Source organism: Ursus americanus, chromosome 11, assembly GCF_024610735.1.
Source record: "Ursus americanus isolate L20-20 chromosome 11, mUrsAme1.1.p, whole genome shotgun sequence".
NCBI lineage: Eukaryota > Metazoa > Chordata > Mammalia > Carnivora > Ursidae > Ursus > Ursus americanus.
The window spans coordinates 67943432-67963515 of record NC_142137.1 but is presented as its reverse complement, the minus strand read 5'-3'; the positions used below and the strand labels follow the sequence as shown (position 1 = coordinate 67963515).

Sequence of the window (20084 nt, the reverse complement as noted above, 5' to 3'; positions counted from 1 at the left end):
ACTACATAATAGGGTCTCTGTCACATACCACTGGTTTTTTGCTCATCTGTCTGCTCTGAGCGCCCGGGTGGTTCAGTCGGTTAAGCGTCTGCCTTCAGCTCAGGTCATGATCCTGGAGTCCTGGGATCGAGCCCCTAGTCAGGCTCCCAGCTCAGCAGAGTCTGCTTCCCCCTCTGCTCCTTACCCTGCTTGTGCTCTCTCTCAAATAAATAAATAAAGTCTTTAAAACAACAACAAGAAAAAACATTGAGCCAAATGTTCTTTTCCTTTAATTCCCACCTGTGCCTACTTCTGACCTCTAGGGTTAAGCTCTTCTTTCTTGGAGCCTCTGAGATAGATGAAGCCTTCTTTAGGGAATCGGTACATTAGTTTCCTCCTAACTCGAGATGAAATGGTTTTGAGATCCGCGGCATTCCTAGAGCATGGCCTCCAGACCTGACCCGGAACCGGAAACTCGGCGGGGCCACTGTGCCCTCACTTGGACTGTTACGTAACCTAGTTTGGGCAGAATACCGGTAACACCACCTACCTATGCTTAGAATCAGTGTTTTTGTTTTTGTTTTTGCCTTGGCTGCTCTGTCATCTGGGGTTCGTAGTAATTTCCATCAAAAAACTGCCAACATTTTAATAGAAGTTCAGATTTCCAGAATGAATTACAGTCTAAGGATGTAGGCAGGGCTTGAAAACCATTGCATGAGTGAATGCCAGGGAATTTCTTTGGATTTCTGTGAGGTGAGCATAAACTTAGCCTTCTGAGGGACCCATGTCCTTTAGGACGTGGCATTAGCATCCAATGCTTGGGGGGGTGAGGCAGGGAACGTGCCCTTCGGTGTGTGAATTGCAAATGGGGGGGGGTGCCTGCCTCTCAGCGCTGATCTGGAGCTCTGTGTCTTCTAAAGGGGGCCCCATCACCAAGACAGGCTTGTGGAACAGACCAAATGGCTCTTCTCTCACACATGCTAATGAATTATTTATGCCCGAGGAGACACTTTCAGGAAATGTGCAATCTGCTGGTGCTCTCCCCGACAGGGGCCTCATTTGGCTTCTTTCTCTGGTCTCCAACAGCAGGCGAGTGGAAGCTGAAACCAGACAGAAGTTTGGAGGGGTGGGTGGGAGAAATGAAGGAAGCAAGTTACGTGTTTATCGGGAAAAGTCACTTATATTTAAAGACCTTATCTTTCGCTTGGCATTGTGAAATATGTTTGAATGTTATCTGTGTGAAAAATAAGGTTGTCAGACATCCTTTTTTTAATAATCCCCTTTTCATGAACAAGAGCCCTAAAAGCTACTTAGAGGTTCCCATCCTGTTTTGCAAACTAAACTGTGAGTGACATATGAACTGGGTCTCTAATCTGCTCCCTAAGGAATTCTAGTATCTTTCCAGGCTGTCAGAATGCTTGCATTTTCTTTACTGTTTGTACTGTGGAAAGGGGATCATGGAATTGGAGAACATCAGCTTTCACAGCCCCATGGAAAGGACCCTGCTAAGTTTCCTTGTAGGTTTTACCTTTGAACTCACCAGATACATCAGGTCGCCCCTCAACACAGTACCGGCACTGAGAGGAACTGACTCCACGAGGCTGGACAGCATTCTGCCACTAAATCATTCCATAGTGGCCTGGAGGCCCCAGAAAAGGGTACACCTCTAGCTCATTTCCCCCCTTCTTCTCCTATGCTGAAACCTTTATGAAAGAAGATAAAACCTTCATGCCACAGAGCTGCCTGAGGACACGGGACAGCCGAGGACACGGGACAGCCAAGCACACGGAAAGGACACCATGTTTGAAAAAGAATTAGAATACCGTGTCTTAAAATAAATGTTCTCATGTTGTCGTCCAAATGGATAAGAGGCTTGTATTTCGAGGAGGCGATACTCAGGGAGGAAAGGGGAAAAATATATATTTTTTTTAACTGGATTTTTAAATCATTTGGGCCCTAAAATCTTGATTATTCTGAAAACATACTGGATATGTCCCCATAGAGGCAAGTGGTAGTCTTCACCCAGGTGTGGACAGACCATCTCCTTGGGCAGCAAGCACTTGGTTTGCATCTAGCTCACTGGTGTCAGCTGCTGTCACCGCCAGGTCCCCACCACTCCCAAAGTCCAGCGGCGTTCCCTCTGTTGTTCTCCTCACGCACAGTACAGACCCTTTGGACGCTTCTAAAAGATGTTCATAAGCAGCACCTTTGCTCCAAAAAGTCCCACACGCATTTATCTAGTGAACAAGTACAAATTTAGCAACTTTAATTAATGTTCTTGCAGACAAGTGAGGATATGTATATGCCTATATACATATATATAAATCTCAAAATTGAGACTTTACAAATATGATCTGATACATTTGGTCTAGCGGTGGGTACGCCCATGGAATAAATCTCAGGGAGGATATATTTCCTTTGGTGGTGTTTTTAGTAACTCAGTTCTACTGCAGTGTTAGAGATCTGAAGCTTAAATTCGGCTACTTTGGGAAGAGTCCGCTGAGAAAAGAGAAAGCATGGAGCATTCCATGAAGCAAGCACGGCATGTTTTATGCTGTTCCCTGGAGACACGGACGTGTCTGAATTTTGTGCCTATCAAGTGTGAAGACTTCAGTGAGTCAGTGGGGCTCCCTTGTGGCTGTGTGTTTCTGCTCTCTCTGGCAGGTGCTATTACAATCAAAACATGTGGAGAAGCAAAGTTAACAGCCACGCTGAATTCTGTGTGTAGTCCTGGCCACGAAGGAGGACCGAGCTCCAGACTGGAGATGTCCGGTGTCCGTCCCGTGGCCTTGCCGGCACCCAGGGTCGGTGGGGCTTGAAACACTGTCTCTTCCTGCTCACAGTCCCTAGTGCAAGTTAGTCAAGGGGGCCGGACGGGTGAGCTTGCAGCACCATCTTCCCATGGTTACCACTTCCCTGGAATGGAGACCCCACACTCATACCAGCCCACATAGTAGTAGGGGGTTCCAAAGCCAATGTTGCCGAAGCTGACGGGCTCCTGGCGATACTGGCGGAAGTAGCCTAGAAGGATAAAAAGAAAGGGAGGGAAAGAAAATGCATCTGTGATATTAGGATTGATAATAAGAAATCTGTGATTTGGTCTTCATCCCTGTTCCTGGCACAGAGCTCCTAAAACCCTAAGATTTCCTAAGTGATAAGAGTGGTAAAAGTATCTCAATATTCCTAACACATCTGAGTTTCTGCGGCTGGGATTACTTTCAGAAAGCATCTGTGGATGGAGCTAGTCACCAGAGAGACCAGCCATGGGATTAGAGGGTGGGACTTTCAGGCCCACCTCCTCAAGTCTGTGGAGGTGAGAGGGGCTGGAGATTGAGTTCAATCAGGAAGGGCCAATGATTTCTTCAATCATGCCTAGATAATGAAGCCTCCACAAAAACCCAAAAACTTTCAGGTTCTGAAAGTTCTGGATTGGTGGACATGTGCAGATGCTGGGAGGATGGCGCTCCCAGTGAGGACATGGACGCTCTATGTCCTTTCCCCACACTGTGCCCTGAATAGCCCCTGCTTCCCTCTGGCAGCCCCTGAATTGTGTACTTTTATAATAACCTGGTAGGTAGTCTAGTAAGTAAAATGTTTCTCTGAGTCCATGAGCCGCTCTTGCAAATTAATCGAACCCAAGAAGGGGGCAGTAGGAACCTCTAATATGTGACCAATAGGTCAGACGCTCAATGGCACTCTGGACGTGCGACGGGCACCTGAAGTTGGTGGGCGGAGGGCATCGGTCTTGTGGGACTGAGCCCTTAACCTGTGTGATCTGACGCCACCTCTGGGTATAGTGTCAGGACAGACTTGAACCATAGGACACCCCGCTGGTGTCTGAGAATCGCTATTGGTATGAGGGGCAACCCACACATGGTATTGGTGTCACAACGGTAGCATCAAAAGTGCCCGAACCACAAGAAAAAATTCTCATCCTCAGAACCTTCGTTCAGACAGAAGACCTCTGAGAAATTGTTCTCCCAAGAAACACTACCATTTCTATGTAGGGTCACAAGAATCCCTGGGGTTTCTACCACACATGATTTGGGGGGATAATCCAGTCCCCACAGGTGTGTGACACAGGTGGGAAAGCGTGTTCATTAGTGCCCTATTTCTCTCTCTCCACAAAAGAAGATCATTGTAGCTGCTCTCTGTGGAGCACTCCCTGCAGGGCGAACAACTGTCAGCAAGATTCCCACCTGCTCCTCCCAGCACTTAGGGCCTCGCGACTCGCCTAGAACCTCAAGCCTCCAGGTTTAATTCTTGAAGTCTGGCTTTTAGATCTTTCAGGTAAACCTCTCAAAGGAAAGAATGCTATAGCATTTTTGAGCAGTTCTCCCTTCAAGTAACTGAGGTCCCCAGGCTGTTCAAAAAAATTTTGGCAACTCCTCTTTGGCCCTGTTTACTCCTGCCAGACGAAAGGATACGCGCCATCCTACCAGTGAGCAGCTGAAGAGGGAGCACCTCTGCTCAGAACCAAAACCATGACCACAGTCACAGAAACAGTAAAATATAAACAATGCATAGTAACCCTGGATCAATGCAAGATCCTGAATAAAGGAAGAAATGTGATATATTTTGTATACCAATTGTGATGGTTAATTTTATGTGTCAATGGGGCTAGGCCATGGTACCCAGATATTAAGCCAAATATTATTCTAAAGGTTTCTGTAAAAATATTTTTAGACGAGGTGCACCTTTAAATTACCAGACTTAGAGTAAAGTAAGTGACTCTCTATAATGTGGGTGGGTCTCATCCAATCAGTTGAAGGCCCTCACAGGAAAAGTTTAACCTCCCTGACAAAGTGGGCATTCTTCCAGTAGATTGCCTTCAGACTCAAACTGTAACCCAGACTCTTAGCTGGGTCTCCAGCCTGCCCTGCAGATTTTGGACTTGCCTGCCTCTATAATCATATGAGCCAACTCCTTAGGACACCTTTCTCCCCATCTCTCTCTCTCTCTCTCTGGTTCTGTTTCTCTGGAGAATTCTGACTAATACACTTACTTTCCTGTTCTGTGTATTTTAATCTATCTTAATTCTTTGAAAACGGGTAATCTGTGTTTATCAGCCTATGGTATTTTTTTTTCCAAATTAAAAAAGTTGATAGAACATCTCATGTCTTAAAACTGCCAGATGACTAAGAGTTGAGTGTGTAATGGAAACAGTGCTGGACTTTATTCAGTTGTTCTGTTTATTTTTTTTGTTTTGGCAGTTGAGGGAGTTAGTAGCATAGTGCAGGTTGTTAACATTTGAGATTAGTATTTTTGTTCTCACCCTGTGATACCATAATGAAATAGTTACTACGTCACCTCCTGAAGTATATGATAAGCTATGGCCAGTCTGTATGTTTGTTTACCTTTCCTTCTCTACACCTGTTTTCTTGCTGTCCTCTGCCCGGAAGACTAATCTCCGCATGTCTAGGTTTCTTAATGACTCAGCCCAGTATCCACTCCTTCTTTCCTGACAGCCTCAAGTAGCCTGCCTTGCTTGAACTCAGACAGTGACTACAGTCTGCACAATTACCTCACAATAGGGCAACTATGTGACAGAACTCCTGTCATTATCTGTATTTTAAGTCATTCACTCTCAGTTACCTTTTACATGTCTATTTTCTCTTCCCAGTTATGGAGCAGGGAAGAGATTTTTCTGAGAGTAGGGACAAGATCTTATATTCCTTTGTGTCCCCGCCTCTCCTGGGTTCACCGAATTCCAGCACATGGTTGGAATATTTTGATGGTTCCTTATTTATATGATTCAAAATGCTGTCTTTAAAACATCTATCTTTAAAAGGTGAACAAAAGAGAGCGCGATAGTGATCTCCTCCTTATATTACCCTTCCTCTCCCAACCCCCAGGGCAGTTTAATCAGGCCTCTGTTTGAATTACCTTGAATGGTAGGGAGAGCTTCTACGTAGGACTGAGGCCCGGTTCTTCCATCAAGGTGTGAATCCACAAACTGGCAATGATCTTCACCTCTTCCCCAGCTGTCCCCAATGCTGTAGAATGTGTCTGCATAAGGGAATATCACGGGTTAGTGACTGGTCAAAAAATGTACACCTTTTTTAAGAATTTGCACAAGCTTTGGAGACCATTTGAATTGGGTACTTAAACTCAGTGTGTCATACTTTCCATGTTGGAAAAAGAGTGATAATGGCACCAACATCAAAGTGTTGTAAGGATTCAGTAAGATCATGTATGCTAAATACTTAACAAGTCCTCAATAAGTGGAAACTATTGATATTATAGGAAGTTTCAGCCTATAAATGGTAGGCCTCTTTACTCCTTGGTTTTAAAAAAGGAATAGATGAAACTGTAATAGGGGTATATTATGAAATAATTACAAAAGGCATGAAGATCTGTGAAAAATAGAAGAACCTATTTTCATACATAACTAGAAGTAGGGTGTGTGTCTGTGGCATAAGCTGCTGTCCATGGTCCTGAACCACAGCTGCACAGTAGGGCAGTTGTTTCTGTAGACCCTGGGATACTGGAGCTGGCTGTGTAATTTCTGCCAGGAATTCTGATGCAGAGGAGGTAGAGCACAATGGTGGGAGAGAAAAGAAAGAGCAGAGAGAAACAGACAGACAGTAGGTGTTGGGAGAGACATATACACTGAGAAATTGCCAGAGTGGAGAATGGTAGGGAAGAATTTGTTTTGACACAATGTCTTAATTTTTTTAAAAACATCTTATTTATTTAGTTGACAGAAAGAGAGAGAGAGAGAGCATAAGCAGGGGGAGCAGGAGAGGGAGAAGCAGGCTGCCTGTTGAGCAGGAAGCCCCATGTGGGGCTTGATCCTAGGACCCTGGGATCATGACCTGGGCCAAAGGCAGATAGATGCTTAATCGACTGAGCCACCCAGGTGCCCTGACATTGTCTTTAAATGATCACCACAAGCAAGAAAAAAATCTATAGCAGCCAAGGAAAAGTTTTCAAAATATATGTACTAAAAAATTAAAAGTGTACAAGTTTTAAAAATGAAAAACAGATTTGTGTGGTGGGGGAATCAAAGCCAGCTGGATAGAGACGGCATTTTGAAATTTAGTAGTTCAAGGTGCTCGTGGTATTCTTTGTTTTAACCCCCTACCATAATGGAAACAATGTCATTTTTATTCAGACACAGGAAAAGTAATACTGACACGTTTCACCATCTACATTTTCTCTTCATAAAGGTGTGGCAATGGCAAGGACAGGAGTGGGGGGTGGGATCTTTTCCTTGATACTACTAGCTTACACTCATACCTAGTGTTATTGAATTAATGGCAAAGAAAATTGGCCTTTACATTTCTAACAGAATTTTGGACCTCATTTCTAAAATGTAGTGGATTTTTAAAAATTATATATCTAATTAAAATAATACATATTATATATAAAATCATATATAACTAAAACTTATTATTAATAACATTTATTATTTAATAAATATTAAAATAAAATGAAAATGAAAAAATTATATATAAAAATAAAATAATTATATATAACATACAAATATTATATATAGTTATATATAATAATTACATATATTAAAAACTAAAATAAAAATCATATATATATTTCTGGGTGTCAAAGTAAAAACTAGTAACTCCAAAGTAGAACCTGAAAAACTGATTTGTGTTTGAGCCACAGTGAGATATAATGGGTCCACAGCTCAAATACATTCCGATGCACCTACTATGTCAAGCTAGTACTCGGTAAGAGAAAACATTTCCATACCTTCCCTTACCACGCCATTCTTAAAGACCTACCTTTCAGATTGTCACTGAGGTAGATCTTATACCGCAGTGAATTACAAAGAACAACTCCCACGAATTTTCTATACCATGTCCGCTTCACGTACTGCCGGCCGTGGCAGTCGGTGTAGCTAGGGTCATGTTTGAAAGTAAATGGGATCCAGATGGGCTCACCACCTTGACAACACAAGACACACTCTCTCAGTCATGGCATTCCACGATGTTTATTCTCACACAAAGTATCAGAGAGTTTGACTGATTCATCAGCCCTTCCCCTCCTCTCAGGGCTTTTCTCACCTCCCCAGTGGGCACTCTTTCCCTCACTCCCCTTCTTTCTTGGCACTGAAGTACAATTGAGGAGCTCCTTTTACCTGAACATATTTATTTACATTTCTATAAGGGATTCTTGAAGTAAGAAAAAGCCTTTAAGCTTTAAGGAAAATAAGATGTAATGGCATATTTGATCTTTTGGGATATGCCATCCTACCTGCCCCTTCCAGAAGTCCCTCAGCATAGACTCACTGTTCTCATCACTCCTAAGACCTGTCTTGAACTTAAGAAATAGGTCTTTCACAGTTTGTTTGAAATACAAAGTAAAAATCTCTTGTATGTTTAATGCGTTTTGCTACCTTTTCAGCCATTTAAAATATTCAAAGGGATTATGTAAATAAATTATGGTCCTATAAAAAATTCCCAGATCATTCTTTTCCCTAGATCAGGATAAAGGGGTCAAGGAAACCAAGGAAGTTGTCATTAAGTCATAAAAATGCAAAAATGGTCTAGCATTTCTACTTGTGAGCAATCATAGCAATCTCATAGTCAATATCCAACTTGATTACTAGAACGTCAAGTTTGTCAAGAAGAGAAACTTACCTGGTGGCCTCACAACAAGCAGAGGATTGTCTGTAAATGAAAAAGAAATAATTGACTTCACTATCCTATTTCACAGCCATGCAATTGTTGAAATGTTTATTGTGGCAGAGAGAGCTAACCAAAGAGCCCCCTGGAATAGATACAAATACAGCTTATTCAAGCGATGCCAATGTTTTCCTTAGTTTTCATTTTCTAAGCATTTCCTTCTGAAAAATATCCTTTTCTAGTTAAACTGCCTCGCTATTTATACAGAAGTTGTGGGTCAATATAGTCAGATTTTGATTTGGGGTATGACAGAATAATTCAATACTTGTTGTTTTTAAAAGATGTGCCTATCTTGAGAAAACAGTTTGGTGGGTTCTCAAAAAGGTATCCATACACCTGGTCTATGATCTGTCCATTCCACTCCCAAGTATTTAGCCGAGAGGCATTAAAACACATGTCTGAGCAAACACTCGTACATGAATGTTCACAGTAGTTTTATTTGTAATAGCCAAAATAATAAATCTTTGTAGAAAAAAAGAAAATATGGGACTAGCTTTTAAGGAATTCTGTTTTAGAAAAAATTCATTTTTATAAAATGACATGGGCCATTCTTTTTTTTTTTTTTTTTTTTTTAAATTATCATGGAGTAAGATTACTTGTTTAGGGTAAGTATCTAGTGAGTTTCAACACATGCATTGATTCATGGAACCCTAACTACAATCAAGATACAGAATATTTCCATCCCCCAAATCTCCCTTGAGCTGCCCCTTTGGGGTAGCAAGAATTGGGTCTTTGTACAGACCATTCATTTACTCCCACAGAAGAGTGACCCCCCAGTAGCTGTCAGTGTAAACACTTGTTTTGCTCTCCTGCTCTTAAGTTTCAAGAGTCTGCTGAAAAAATCTCAAATGCTCCAGGGTGGAGGGGAGGGGAACGCACAGAACGACGACACAACACAAACAACATGGAAAGCGGACCCTGTGCTGCAACCTGTGCTCACACATGCATTTACTTCAGGTATTTTTATGTTTGGCAAGTGCCATAATTCAATTACCTGATAATTTTCTGCTGTTAACCTAACCACTCACAGCAGGGTTGTGCAAAGTGAAGAAGAAACTCGAACAAACTGACTGAATAGAGTGAAGACGGCCAGAGCAAATAATTGTCAAGTTTCAAGTAATTGTCAAATTGTCAATTTTTGACAATTGTCCATTGTCAGATGCGTGAGGATCTCCTGGGAGCTGACGGTAAAAGAGGTCTGTGTGGGGGCCCCTGGAGTGCCCTCACCCACCCTTTACAGGCCGTAAAGGATAGGGTAGGATCATGGTGGGGTTTTTCTTGGGAGGGGGGAGTAGCAGAGAGCTGTCTCTTCCAATTCATACTGTAGTCTCAGAAATTACGTTTATATTTCTTTTCTCAGATTTCAGGCCAATTTCTTGAAAGCTTTCTAGATTTGAATTATTTTTTTTTTCTACAGACTTTTATCATGTTAATTTTGGTAGTCGCCAAAGGCCCGTTCTCTTTTTAGGAAAGGTAGCCATGAACATAGACATGTTCCCTATTTTAGCAAATTAACCCTTGAAAATGGTTTTCTTTGACTCTTTCTTAATTACTAATGAGGAACACACTTCTTAAATGAAAAAATGAAAACACTTTTGCGGTCCTTTGCCAACATTTCCAATATGAAGCATATTCTCGCAGAAGGTTTTTTTTCCCCCTTATTGTGATTAGGTAGATTTCAAAGCATCACACTTAAAAGTATCTGCCAATGATCAGTGTTCTGGGATTAAGCTATATGTAGGAAATAATCCAAATAGAAGTTAGAGCAACTTAAGTGCACAACTGGTCCGGCTGGACCTCTGAAGGTGGCCTGGCTTAGAGGCATAGGGACCAGCTCTCAGTGTGGCTTCCTATGTGGACAGGCTGTTCACCCAGGACAAAAAAGGAAAGGCTGTCACCACAGCCAGCTCTGGGCATACTGCTTCAGACCATGACCACAGGAGCATCTTACAGAGGGCTGGAGAGCTCTGTACGCCAGTGCAGGGCCATCGTCCGAGTAACACTGCTTGTAAGACTGGATAGTATTCTAATGAAACTCTCCATATTAGGACATCTTTGTCTCCTAGTAAAAGAACAATCTTCGAGACCTGACTAATTGGAAGAAGCAAATGCCTCTCAGACCACATGACATTTATGTTCTTCAGCTGTTTGTAATAAAAAAAAATTAGCTCTGCAACTAAATCTTTTACAGAGAGATTCAAACTTATCTTTCCCACATGGTTGAAAACTAGATTTTTTCCTTTCATTGGAATGTGACCTTTCCACTTTCCAGGCAGTTCCAATGAAGATTACTTTTAATTTTATTATCCAGATTTTAACACAGCACAAAGAAAATGATGTTTATTTTATGAAGTGATTTCCAATATGAACTCACTAAATAGAAAAGTAAGGACTTTACTTCTTCAGTTTTATTCTATTGTAGTCATGATTCCAAATTATTTGTCTTTGAGAAAAGGAAAAAAACGAGAATGTTAAGATGCAGATACCTGATTCTGTAACAAATGAGACCGAAGGGCTGATGGGTCCGTAGCCATGGGGATTTTTGGCTTGAACTTTAAAATAATACCTGGAATTGGAAGAAAAGATTTTTTTTGAAAGAGAAGCTTGTTTAATTTCTGTGTAGTAAGACAGATTCCCAAACTATTGAGCACTGACTCTGTGGCAGGTTTTGAGTGTTATTTCGTAACAAATGCATACATTGCCGCTATTCATATTTTTTCTGAATTTTCTCATTTTTCAATAACTTTTCAAAATAATACAATTCACAGCATTGATGAATGTGGCTGATGGCAGCAGAAGGAGCATACCGGGCAAATAAGCCGCGTAGAGAGCGTTATGTTCCTTAGGGCATTAAGGCTGCTTGGCCCCACACAGCCTCACCCCTGGATGGATGCCCCTCTCATCCTGCTCTTGTCCCACCTGAGTTCCACAGCTCAAGACGGAGATGCTGGAGCAGCAAGACACTTCCAGAGCAAAATTCAAACTTAACCTAATTCTTGTCACTGGACTCCATGTGAAAAAGCAGGATGTTTGACCCAGTAATGATGCAACTATTGTTGGCGGAACGAAGGCGAGCCAGTCCCGAGGTTGGCCTCCTCAGTGCAACAAACATGACAATGATATTTTGGGCGCGTGACAAGTGCTATGGTTGGCTTTAAAAGTCACTGAGTTTCGAGCTTCTGGGCCTCCAGGAAAGAGAAGCAAGTCCAAGAAGGGGAAGTGGAAAAGGCCGGGAGAGGTTTTACTGTCGAATTTATCCTTGTCTTGGAACAGAGAATGTACTCGCTTGCCTAGAGGGAGACTAATAGGCTGAGTGGGTGGGGAGTCCCCAAACATCTTGCTCTGTGCTCTTATGAACTATAGGACAAAAAGTGGTGGTTAAATAATACTAGAGACCAACACCGCAGCTGCGACCCACTACAGCCACTGTTCATCTCCGTGTTTCCTTGACCTCTGGGACACCAGGCATTATCTGTGCTCTCGACATCCTGAGCTACTTACAGGTGAAGAAGAGGGTAAGAAACCCCAGTAGGGGTGGCTCTCTGCCATTTCAGAGAGTTCCCGACAAGACTTTTCCTATGTCAGCCTTGGCACACAGACAGGTTCTATGCACTAATTAAAACGCACTAAATTTTCAAAAGGTGAATTATTTATTCAGAGAGCAAAGGCGTATGTCTGTTACACCCCTGTCCTAGCGCCAAGCCTCCAGAGCTCCTGAGATCACCACGGGAGCCTCAGGCTTCCCGGTTACACAGAAATATTTGACTTTGGGTTTGATTAAACAGAGAGCAAAGAAAGGCTCATTTGGTAAATTTAGTCTTCTTTTCAGCCTTTCAAGAAAGTCATTCACATCTCATTTAGAAGAGAATCCTTTTTAAATTTCATTTTTTTAAAAAAAGATATGCACAATTAAGAACATATGAGTTTCCAAATCTCAATTCACTCAGCAGTCTGTGTTTTCCCAATTATGCATACTTTTATTCAGTGGTTATGGAGTTATTTAAGGCAAAATTCTGCAGGCAGTGGGTTTGGCATACGTCAGTGATATTGGTCAAATTTTACAGATACTTTTTTTTTTCCTTAAAAAGGGAAATCAAAACCCAAGGAATGACACATCCTCAGAGGCTACATGAGACATTTCTGCTGAACATTTCTTAAGCCATTATCGAGTGGTCCTGACACCAGTTCCCAAGGTCCACAGAGGGACTCACAGCTCTACAATTGTGGAGAGGGTACAGGATGCCCGACCGGTCTGATTCCTTCACTGTACCAATTCTGTCTCCCCACTGAAACCCAAGTGTTCTCCTCTACTTTCTCTATCCTGTCCTCCAACAAAGCCCACATGGCCCAATTCCAAAGACATACTTCCATTTGAACCTCACCTAATGTGTCAAAGCAAATTTAAATGCATGAAGCTGAAAAACATAAAATTATGGGGAAAAAGTAAGGTACCTATTTTCCAAACCACATTAAACTTCTTCTAGAAACTAAAATATCTCATACTATGACCAGTCTCTGTCTCACCCAAGTAACAAGAGTGATCCATGCCTTGCCTTCGTACATAAGCTCTTGGCACCTTCTTTTGAATAACCCCCCACAGTCTCAATTCTTGTGCTTTGAAGTATGGATGAAATATGCAGATTCCAGAAAGTGGTCTGGGACTGAGTTGGGTGAACAAGGCGGGCAATCCCTAGATAAAGTCAAATACAAAATTCAGTCATAAAGAACCAAGGCTGGTGTCTTTCATTCCGGCTCATCTTGAGGGGAGTGACTTCTTGTGTTTCCTACAGGGATTCTGAGGTGGGTTCCTGAGAAGCCCCGAGGACAGTGCTAACAACTGGGACACGCAGCCTCTGTGGAAGAAGGACGTGGACCACTAAGGTGGGCCCACTAGAGATGTTCTGCATCAGAGTAACGCAGGGAAACAATGAGCATCCTTACATTAGGCTGTTCACAGGGGTTTTGAGGAAATCTGTGTCGAGGAGCCGCGAGTGCTCCGTGCCCCCGCCAGTGCCCTCCATGGGAAGCAGGAATAATTAAGCAGGCATCCCAGAGAGAAGGCTACAGTAGCACCTGCTGTTCCCTGCCTGGCTATCAGGGCACTGAATGTAGGTGGAGGGTAGGACAGAAGGCACAAGGGACTCCCAATGGCTCTGGGACCAGCCTGTCCAGCCTCCTCTCTTTCTCCTGCTCCCGCCATCCTGGCCTCCTTTCCTTCCTAGAACACACCAGGCTGTCGGACATCCTTTCTGCCAGAACAACTTGGCCTTACCCCACCCACCTTCTCCAAGTTCACCACTGCTTATCTATTTCTCCAGGGAAGCTCACCTGACCACCCCACCCCCTCCCCACAAGCTCAGGAAAAAAGTCTCGCTCAGGATATTGACTGGTCAAAGTTTATATTTATGCTGTTGCTGAACGATCTGTCTCTACCAAAGTGTGAGCTCCGTGAGGACAGGGCCATGGCGTATTTATAGCCCACCTCCCAGACCCTACTCCACTCCCTCCACCCCCTCACCCTCCTGCTCCGAATCCCCGCTCTACCCTCAGTGCGTCACCCAGTGACGTACGTACAGAGGGAGTTGTGGGCGCTCCTCCATACCTGCTGGAAGAATGAATACACCTTCTCTTACATAACCATTCCTTGACATTCAAAACTCAAGATCAGCCTGGCAGCAAAAGTTGTAGAAAGAACATTGGCCGGTGAGGGGGGGCGGCGGGCACGGGGCAGTCAGGAGATGGGGATTCAAATTCTACCACAAGGAACTACGCAGCAAAGGCTCTCCAGTGCCTCTCTTAGTGGTGGGATACTGAGGCTGTGCTGGGGAAGCACCGTCAGTCCACACACAATAAAGAAAATCGGGTGTCGACTCCACTGTCTTAAATCTGTTGCTTTTGTTTGCTTTAACTAATTCATGTTTCCTCACTATTAGGGAAAAACAAAGAAAGTGCTTTCTCAGGTTCCTGTTTTGCTCCTTGCTTTTTATTTGCCAAATCCTCAAATTGATAATAGTTTGTGAACGCTTAGCTCAGGGAAGCCCACACAGCACCTCCAATGCCCTGAGGAAAATTCTCAGCTAGTTCAGAAGTGTCTCAGTACCCAAGGCTATTAACTAGTTTCTATCCGCTTTGGCACATTTCTGTTTAAAGAGAGTGTTTTGTTTCAACCTTCTCCAGGTTCGTCTAATTATACAGGAAATGAGAGACCTCTCAGACCCACAGACACGTCATTTAGAGCTCTTTGCTCCCTAAAGATTGGGTTTGATATGACCGTGGGATGCTGGACTCATTTGCACGGGCTTGAGAGAGATAATCATTAAATATTCAAGAATCCTGCAGGCCCACTGGGAGCCTGGAATTGGCCACGGTGGGAGTGTTCACACTACAGAAAATGGTAAGCACCATAAACCAGGGACTTTGTTTCCCCAGAGAGCTGGTTTACACGCACACTATGCCTGACCCTCACCTGCTTGGCCCTTTGCCCATTGTCACCCACCAGGAAAGCTTTCCTGATGATTATTGCTATCAAAACCAGATAGTGTGAAAGAGGAAATGCAGTCACTCTCTTTGTAACCGTGGGAACAAGTTTTGTAGATTTCACACTGAGCGTCACAAACTCTGGCTCCCAGAGGGGCCTCTGGCCAGCCAGCCACTGCCCAGTTTAGGAAGACATGTCTGTAACCTTATTAACGTGTAAAATGCATCTTTCTAGATGGTCTGAACTTCCACATCGTAGAGTGTGAGCACCAGTTCACTAATGTGTTCAGCGATTGCTGCCCCACCGAGGCTACATATGAAGGCTGTGCTCCTAATGCGGCCCCCTGGGTGCCTGCACATGCATCCGAGTCCCTTCGACACACAGAGCAACCTTTCTTTCCCCAACAGTCGGTAGTGTTTAGTCTCTGGAACGTTGGTAACAAGATATAAACACAATAGACTAACAACTCTAATAGATACAGTAATTTCTTTTAAGAGACATATAATGACATTGGTGGGTATTCATTGATATTCCATGAGAAGTAAACAGACACTACACAAGAAATCATAAAACCTTTTCATCATTCTCTTCATGTTCAACCTGAGGATACCCGTGACCAGGCACACAGGTTTCCCCCCCCACCTATCTCTTTAATGATTGACACATCGTACCTTGTGTTTGGCTTCAGGTTCTCAATGGGCAAATGAGTTACTGAGGAAGCTTGAGTGGACCACTTGTTCCTAATGAAGTCTTCGTAGGATGCACTGTAAACCAGGTAACCTGCAAGTGGAGATACAGAAGGACCACTGAGCGTTGAGGAACCACATCATCCAAGAGATATGCCCGATGGAGCAGGATGGGGAGGAGGCCATAGCACAGAGGCTTTGCTGTCTGAGGGAAAAGTTCCACAACGGGAGCAAGCTGCATGTCGCGTCTGGATGGGTATAACGTCGGTACCTGCTGGTGAATGCCGATGTGGATAACAAAATTAAACACACTTCCTGACAACTGCTGGTTCCCTACTTCTCTTCCTTCTCCATATCTTCCACATTTCTTGGCTTCTTCATGTCCTCGGAACTAATCACCTTGACTGATCTTGACAGCGCAGAGAAAAAGGCAGCAGAAGAAAAAGCAGTGACCTCCGCACAAGTATTTAAGAATTTCCTGGCAGAGATATATACAATTGTCCTTACATGAAATGACAAAACTGTTGATGGTGAATGCTGTGTGTGTGTGCACGTGTGTGTGTGTGTGTGCACGTGCATGCACACGCCCGCGTGTGTGGGACTGAAAGACTCCAGACTCACAGTGGTCTCCTCACCCAACTGGTCAAGGCTCTCCTTTGATGACTAGTTGTTGAATATCTGTGCCTGCCTTGACCTCGATGTCTAGCGACAGCAGTCAGGCCATGTCTTCTGCCTTCTCTGCTATGAAGGGACCCCAGCAGGCCCTGACACCTGCTCAGCCTTCAAGGAGGCTTCAGGAGGCCAGTGAAGTCATGGCTCATGCACCCTCCACAGTCTCCTATGTTACACACAGAGGAAGAAAACGTCCATCAGGCCTTTCCCATGTGCCAAACACTCTAAATACATTCAACCAAGCTTTATTTTGATTCACTCTCCTGCTCCTAGCATGTAGGCATCGCTATCCCCGTTTTGACACATGGGAAAACGGAGTCTTAGAGGTTAAAGCATGAGATGAAGCTGAAGAAGCACAGAACAGAGAAATACGCAGTGCCCTTAGTGTTGCTTTTCATTCTAAAAGAAAGGGGAAGACATTACAGGGCAGCACAACCAGACTGTCTTCTATGCCTCCCTCCGGAGCCTAGTGAAATGGGTCAGGTAGGGGGTGTGGATCAGGTGGCCCAGCCAGCCAGCTACTGTAATATCCAAGTGACAGGTGGCAAGAGCTCAGGTAAATCTGGTCGTTAATGGAGAGAACAGATGGGTTCATGAGAAACCTGGAAGGCAAAACTGATAGGATTCAGTGATGAATTGAATATGGTGGGGGAAATTAAAGAAGATTTGAAGATAATCCCATGCTTACAGAAATGAGGTGGGGAGAGGGGTAATTCTCTGAGACAGGAAACACGCATGGGCAGGTTCGGGAATCAGAGGGATCAGGAGTTTGATTTTGGATATGCTGAGTCTGAGATGCTCTGGAGACATCCTGGGGATGATATCAAATGCCCATCTGGTTTTAGTGTTTGAAGCTCAGAGGAGAGGCAGGCCTAGCCTCAAGCTATCAATCAATGACTCATCTCCAGGATGAATTAAAACCATGTTCCTGGGTGAGATCCTGGAGGGAGAGAAGATGGAGCAAAAAGGAAAGAGGAGTTGGGACCAAGCCTTGAGAAGTTCCAACATTTAATGCTGGAGCAAAGCAGACAAGCCTGTGAGAGAGATTCAGAGGTTGAGAGAATCAAGTTATAAGTCAAGGAGGAGGAGAAGGTCAACAGCATTGAATGTATCGAAGAGTCAAGCTAATTTATTTAGCAACCTGTGACTGCTGATTACTTTCACAGGAGCGATTTTGGTGACATAAAGAGAGTGGATTAGAGCCACACAGCTAACCAACAGGCACACCAGAAGCAGAAGCAGGTAGGCTGGGCTCCATAGCCCTTTCCACACTGTTCCCTGGAGGAGTTCATTATTCTCTTTTTTCAACAAATATTGTGTGAGAACTCGTGAAGGGATGCTGCTCCCTTCACAGGGTTTCCTCCTCCTCTGGTAACAGCGACATCAGTCATGAGCGCTTTCAGTGATGCTATAGGTAACAACAGCTGGTGCTCAATGTGGTCTGTTGTTCTTCCTGCATATTGTAGGGTTGTCCTGCACTGGAATGTTCCATGGTCATCAATTTAGCAGGCACAGCTTTAAATTGGGAATGCCCAAGTGCCTATAAATACCTCATCCATATTATTTATGCTAGGGGCATGGGTACCTGTGATTGGGGCACAGAGGTTTGGTTTCAGACAAGGTGTAGGGTATATGATGATGTGATGATACCAAATTCTCCAGGGAGCTTTGGACGGCTTGGGATTCATATTAACAAGAGCACGTGGTTCAGAAACATACCCCCTACAGGATAATACAGGAATCTCATCTCAGTTAAGTGCAGACACAGAGTCTTGATCCCAGGGTTGACTCTTCCACAGGGCAGTGCACATTAGGAGGTCTTTCAGCACCTGTGCTGCAGGATCTGACCTTACAAGTGGCTATGTGGACTCCGTGGCCATTTGTGGGATTACAGAATGTTAGAGATGTAATCATATTTTGCATAGGAAGAAACCAAAGTCCAGAGAGATGAAGTAGCTAGTTCAAGGTCATACAAACCAATGTGGGACTAAGATTCAGGACTTTTGTCTTCCACCCAGTACTCTTCATGCTACTTCACAAGGCTTCTCTTGTGGCCTATTTTTCATCCTTTTGAAAGGAGGCATTTGCACTCATCCATCCATCCATCCATCCATCCATCCATCCATCCATCCACTTATCCATCATCTATCCATCCCCTACAGTCTGCATTTTCCACCTACAGATCAATGAGGACTCTGAGCACCTGCCTTGGACACACCTGTTACCACATCTCCTGGGGTGGCTTTGTCCCAGTCCACAATGACAAATGAGTGGCAGCCTTCCATAGCGACCACAGTGATGTTGCGGGGGGGATGCTGAGGAGGCAGGTCACTCTTCCTCATGTCATTTGGAATGATTTCATCCAGGCTATCCACTTGAAAGTGGTCCAGAGCATCAGTCAGAGAACACGGGGCCGATGGGTCTTTATTTAGGTATGTCACATAAGGAGCTGGAAAAGAAGAGAGACAGCCAATTGTATTGTTGAAAGCTTTCTCTAGAAGCAGGAACATAATGTCTGCTCCATACAGCAGACTTACCATTCAGTCTTTCTCCGCCAGACAGAGAATCCAGTGCCCTCCGCCCTGATGCTAAACTCAGAAACGCTCCCTTAGCTCTCCTTAATGCACCCACGCATTTACATCTTCCAATCTGGTAGTTTCAAAAGATCCTGTTGCCCCATCAACATCAATGACTACGTCTTCAAAGTAATTTTGAAAGACCCCCAAACTATAATTCAGTGTAGTATAAGTCTGCAGCGCTCTGCTGTTTGTATGCCCAGACACTTGGCAAGGTATGAATCAAGCCCAGCTGACACTTAACTAGAGCTCTCGTGGCACCGTTCACTCCCTAGACTGTCTTGGAACCAGAAAAAAAATACCCCGATCAGGAAGTACAGCTTCTAGCCTCCAGTCCTGGATGGCCTTCCCTAGAGCTTCAGGGATACCCATAACCATCTGGGATATTTGCATAAGGCCAGCCCTGGACGCCTTTACAACATTACTGCGAAGTACAATACAGCTACTCACATTTATGGACAGATTCAAGTTTTTCTACACACATTATCTCAGTGGATACAAGGGCCCTGGGAATAAAGCAGGACATGGACTGATATCCCATGTTCCCACTGAGCCTACTGATGCTGACAGGGCCCACGAAGCTAGGGTCAAACAGAAGACTCTACCTCCAGCCCACACCTCTTTATTACATATGCTCTGTAGGAGATAGAAACGTCAAGGAATTGGAGCTGGGGCTTCATACATGCAAAACTCTCAAGTGCTTTCAAGTAACAATTTCTAGTACTTTCTAAACATTCCACTGCATTTTTTGGTACAGGTGCTCATTCTTGGTGGCCACTGGGATTAAAAGCAATTTTTAGATCCTCTACTTTCCAATAGTTTGTATAAAATTAGGCCTTGAGAGTTTGTCGATGCATCTAATCAGGAAGTTCTGGGGAGTAATCTACTATGCTTTGTAGAGTTACAGACTTAGGAAAACAGCCGGACGATAGTAAGCGTTTTGGTCTAGAGAAGCGTTCTATGGAACAGCAAATGATAGCACCAAAAGCATTTTCATTCCTGTCATGGAGCCACAGAGAGAACGACCAGAACATTCAGCGAATTC

At 43.9% G+C, this 20084-nt stretch overlaps 1 protein-coding gene across 1 annotated transcript in view; it reads right to left on the bottom strand.

Moving 5' to 3' along the window:
• Nucleotides 1-2220: 2220 nt before the first annotated feature.
• FNDC1 (fibronectin type III domain containing 1) overlaps nt 2221-20084 on the bottom strand; it is a 99793-nt gene continuing 81929 nt past the window's right edge. The window contains exons 17-23 of the mRNA XM_045805438.2: nt 18682-18912; nt 15777-15885; nt 11114-11193; nt 8583-8612; nt 7725-7886; nt 5866-5988; nt 2221-3000 (exon numbers count right to left, since the gene is read on the bottom strand). Of these exons, the coding sequence (XP_045661394.2) occupies nt 2885-3000; nt 5866-5988; nt 7725-7886; nt 8583-8612; nt 11114-11193; nt 15777-15885; nt 18682-18912 (851 nt within the window). The 3' untranslated portion in view covers nt 2221-2884. The remainder of the gene's footprint in view (nt 3001-5865; nt 5989-7724; nt 7887-8582; nt 8613-11113; nt 11194-15776; nt 15886-18681; nt 18913-20084) is intronic.